The 4,865-nt window shown below is 39.8% G+C and overlaps 1 protein-coding gene across 6 annotated transcripts in view; it reads left to right on the top strand.

Moving 5' to 3' along the window:
• The first annotated feature begins 623 nt into the window (after positions 1 to 623).
• camta1 (calmodulin binding transcription activator 1) overlaps positions 624 to 4,865 on the top strand; it is an 880,549-nt gene continuing 876,307 nt past the window's right edge. For all 6 annotated transcript variants that reach the window (XM_033048136.1, XM_033048135.1, XM_033048133.1 and 3 more), the window contains exon 1: positions 624 to 726. In XM_033048136.1, the coding sequence (XP_032904027.1) occupies positions 702 to 726 (25 nt within the window). In that variant the 5' untranslated portion in view covers positions 624 to 701. The remainder of the gene's footprint in view (positions 727 to 4,865) is intronic.

Genomic DNA, 4,865 nt, shown 5'->3' with positions numbered 1-4,865 from the left:
TACTCATCTAGGCAAGGAGGGTGGATTCCATTGTGCTCCTGGTGCCATGTGTATTGTGAGAAGGGTCTGGAGTGTCAAGAGGAGAGTAACTTCTGCAACATATCCAGTCTGCAACCAGCTCTTGGAGCTCCAATACCCTTTTGGCTAGTTTCTGATTCATGGTGACCTCCAGGATATTGATGGTAGGAACTATTGGCTGATGGTGAAGATTACCCAACTTTGCATTAAAATGCTCTTCCAAGAGTTATGGCGTTTTGCAACATTTATAATCCATCTTGCTTTATGGTGATATTTCTTGTTCCCACTTCAGACAAGGAGCAGAAAGAAGCCTCAGAAATCTCACGAGATTTCCTCTTGACGCGTGCACGCACGTTTTTTCACTCTCGGGCGCGCGCACGCTGACGCGCACATGTCGCGCGCGCGCACGCAAGAGTCGGCGGTACGCCTTTCTGGGCGGTCACAACCTAACCCGATAACCGGAAGCCTCCAGGTCGATGATGGACGTGCGCCTTAACCAATAGTCCATCGATCCGACAAGCGAAGGGGCGGGAATGTGGGATGGTCGGCCCAATGAGCTGGTTGCCATTGGCAGGGAGAGAGGAGGGGGGCGGGGCGAGGCGAGTTCTGTGCCCGGTGCTCAAGGTTGGTTGAGCGGCGGTTTCTCCGGCGGTCGGGTTTAGGGATGTAAGTGGGGGACTGAAATGGCTGCCGAAAAGAAGCCGGAAGGTAAGGGGCTGAGGTGGAGGGGGTGGGAGAAAAATATAAGTGTCTGCAAAAAATCGCGGCTATTAAATATTTAATTTTATTGACAACCTGCTGGACGACGAAAAAAAGCTGAATCTGACAGAACAAGGGGGTGTGAAGCGCTGCAAATGGAGCAAAGACGGTTTATCGTAAATATTGAAAACCGTTATGTGTGGAGTGTGGAGAAGGGCAAACTATTTCCTCACAGGAACAGAGCCAATGTCCGATTATTTTTTTTCGTCCTCAGCAAACTGTCACTTTCTATGAAGAGCAAAAAAATAATTAATATTTTAAAAATCAAATATACAAGGTTGTTTGGTGGCCGTAAACTCCACGAGAGGGCGGTAACGGATTGTTTATCTGGTGTGAAAGTGATTTAACTCCTCTCGCACTGTCAAATATTGGAATACTTCAGGTAATGTGCTCCAGAATAACTCGCAGGATCACTGTCCACAAATGGAGCATTGCATGCTAAGTCTCACCTCCAATTTTTGACTTTATTTAGTTCAGGTGCGTTTGCACAAAACTCAATTAGATCTGGTATCTGGAGTTTGGAATGAATCGAAGATAGTCACTGGCTTGATTAATATTATTGCAATGGGGACAGCAGTAGATTCTGGTTTTAGCCAAAAGTTCACATTTTCAACTACATAGAATTTATTTACAGAGGAAAGTTTTTATTTTTAATATGTGCAACTTAAATAATGGTTCTTTTCAGGTGCAGCATGTTAAAATACATTTTTCTTGTTGAATTTTCTGTCCCTTTATTATTTTAATGGAAATATTCATTCTATGGGTTATGCATTTTCAAGCTCTAATGCTCTGAACTTAAGGTAATAAAACTGCTGTAAGTTGAGTATTCTATAGACATGGAACAGCCTGTAATTTCCCTGTCAATACAACAATTTGTGGAAATGCGAAACCATTGCACAATTTTGTAATTCCAAGTAAATTGTAATTGTTCCATGGTATTTATGCCATTAACATAAAATAATGATTATGCCGATTTACTTGAAAGATTGATAGCTTATGCCCATTGCATGTATTTTATGGAAAAAAAACTAATGACAAAGCAAAAATGTATTAAGTTACATGTCGATTTGTCCGTTTACTATTGGCAGAAATTTGCGGGAAAATTGAGCCAAAATTATCTTTTGAATTTTTTTTTAGTAAAGAAGAATTGCATCACTTAAAACAAGCAAATCAATATTTAATATGTTATGGAATATTTATGATTTTGATTTAGGCTGAAATGAAAAATTTCTTATGCCTATCAAAGAATAGTAATTATCCACTATATGTGCTGGAATATATTGAGGCATGTTTTTAAGGTTTTTTAAAAGCCTTATTCACATTAAGTGTTGACATATTTCCCAAGAAATTTTAGATAAATTGGGAAGGAGACAGCCTTAACCCTTTGTTTCACAGCTGCTGCTTGACATGCGAAGCATGATGCTCTTCTCAGTAATACATGAGGTGGATGCAAATTAAATTTAGCTCTGTATTCAGAAGAGCTTCTCTTTATTTGTACCCATACGTGCAACATCTTTTATGGAAATGCAATTTTGTTGCACCTTTTCAAATGTCTACGCTTAAAACTTATTTTCCTAAACTAATATCAATTCCATTGGATATGGCTACTTTGGCTGCCAAGTTGGTTTTGTTCTTTTAGTTGGTGGTTTTGGTCCTGACTAGACAATATGTATTTCTTTCCATAGGCAGACCAAGTGTTATATTTGGAGAGACCCTATTTGCTTTATGTACATTTCTTATTCCCATATAGACAGCTTACGATATTTCTGTAATACAACACAGCAAGTGAACAATCATTCAGAAGTTGACTCTATTGCTCCTTACATCACACTGTCAATGCAAGGAGCCCTTTGGTAGTTTTACCAACTCTGTAACAACTTAGTACTGTGTAATTATATTACCGGTGTGCACAGGAAAAAATGAAAGTAGTAGAAATATCTGTAAGAAATTAGCATAGAGTAATTTTTTATTTCAAGTATTGATGGCAACAATGGATAGTAAAGGAAATCAGGTGTACTGACAGTGAGATTAAAATAGAAAATTATTCTTCACTGGTTCACAGATTTTTTTTTAAAGTACACCCAAAACTAGTAATGTAGCAGGTTGAAAAATATTAATTTAATATTCTCGTTTCTTCTAGGTTGCAACATCCCATTTTATGACTTCTCCCAGATTTACTGATTCTTTCATTGGATTTTAGAACTGTAGAACATCTCATTTCCCTCCGCATTCCCTTACGCATGCAATCTATGAGCTTTTAAAGCCCAAGTTTTGTGAGATCTAATCACGGTTTGATTGATCAGCTTAACTTGCCCTTGCTGGTATCCTGTGCGATGGACTTTCGCCAACCCTAGTTTCTCAAAATAAAAGAGAAAAGGAAAGAATTCACGAAACATTAGACAAGTACTGCAGCCAGTCTGAGCTAACATTTAGCCTAATAGATTGATATTGCTTTAGTGTATTTCAGAATATTTACGTCTTGAGGGAGTGCATTTGAAGATTTTTTTACATTTGGTTATATTGATAAGATTTTTAAGGTGCACGGTGGATTTGCTGGAAATATGTCAGTAATGTAATCTTTCTTCCACTTGCAATGAAGTTTAATGGCTTAGGCATTGGAAAGTGTGGGAAATATGTAAATAATGGTTGGTGGTAGTCATTTCACTTTTGAACTATTTCATCATGACATCACTGCATGTCAATCACGATTTTTTCCCACAGTTGTCCTGTTATAATCACTTGGTTTCCAGCCCATTCTAAAAAATCTGTTTCATCCTTATTGAGGTATTGTTCTATGGATGTTAATTACCTCTTATCTCTATCTCTCATGCTTGACCAAGGTAGAATGATTGCAGGGTACCCTGTAATGGGATACATTTCTAACAAATACCATAAATGTTCCCTGCTCCTCACCACTACTACATTCACTACACGGCCTGGAGGCAAAGAGATAAAAGCTAAAGGTCATCTCCAGAAAAAAAAGTTCCTGTCGTATTAATGGGATTTTTGGTTAAATATTCAACAGTTAACTTTCTGATTCATAAAGGAAGGAATTGGTTCTACATTATTACATTTTGTAATTGGAGATACAGAAATGGTTGTGGCAACAATAATCCCTTTGTGGGCATTATCATTCTTAAAATTCTTAGCTAATTATGGCATAAGCCAAATATATTAATAAGAAGATGATATGGTATTGACACTACCCCTAATTTGCCCACGTTAGTGATGGTTGTGGGTAAGGAGCGTTTTGCTGAGGAGAAATTTAGCAAGTCAAAAACAAAATGTCCGAGGTGACAATAGAGGGTAGTGGAATTGGTAACAATGTATAGACTTTGTCTTGAAGGAACAACACAGGCAAACGGAAGAATATACCTCCATAGTGCAAGGAAAATGGTGACGAGATAAAGTTTAGAGCTCATTATCTGAAGGCATACAGCACTCAACACATTGCAGATAAGTGTGTATGATCTAATTGCAGAAATGTGATTCCAAAGTGACCAAGGTAAAGAATGGGATGAAGGGAGTAAAGGAAAAATATTTAATTTGGTGGAGCTAAGACACAGTAAGGGGCAAATACATGTTAGTGGGAGTTGTCCATTGCCTCCAAATGGCATTAGTATAAATCGTGAATTTTGGAGACGTGTAACATGGATGATATAAATAAATCTCTAGGATAAAAACCATCACAAAACCATTTACATATTGACGGGGAAAATCACATTAGCAATAATACTCCAGAAGCCAAGTTCTTGGGGAATTTAGGAAATTATTTTCAACGTCAGCATGTTAAGCTCCCCCCCGCTCCCCTCCCATCTTCCCCTCCACCCCCACCTCTCCCTCTCTCTCCTCCCTCCTCTCTCTCCATCTCCCTCCCACCCCTCTGCACACGTTCCCTCTACCCCCCTCAATTCCCTCTCCCCCCCCTCCACCTCTCCCTCTCCTCTTCTCCCCTTCCTCCTCCACCCCTTTCCCCCCGTCTCTTCCCCCCCCGTCTCTTCCCCCCCGTCTCTTCCCCCCCCGTCTCTTCCCCCCCGTCTCTTCCCCCCCGTCTCTTCCCCCCCGTCTCTTCCCCCCCTTCTCTTCCC

This window comes from Amblyraja radiata, chromosome 31 (assembly GCF_010909765.2).
Source record: "Amblyraja radiata isolate CabotCenter1 chromosome 31, sAmbRad1.1.pri, whole genome shotgun sequence".
Taxonomy (NCBI): Eukaryota; Metazoa; Chordata; class Chondrichthyes; order Rajiformes; family Rajidae; genus Amblyraja; species Amblyraja radiata.
This window is presented reverse-complemented; position numbering and strand designations above follow the sequence as displayed.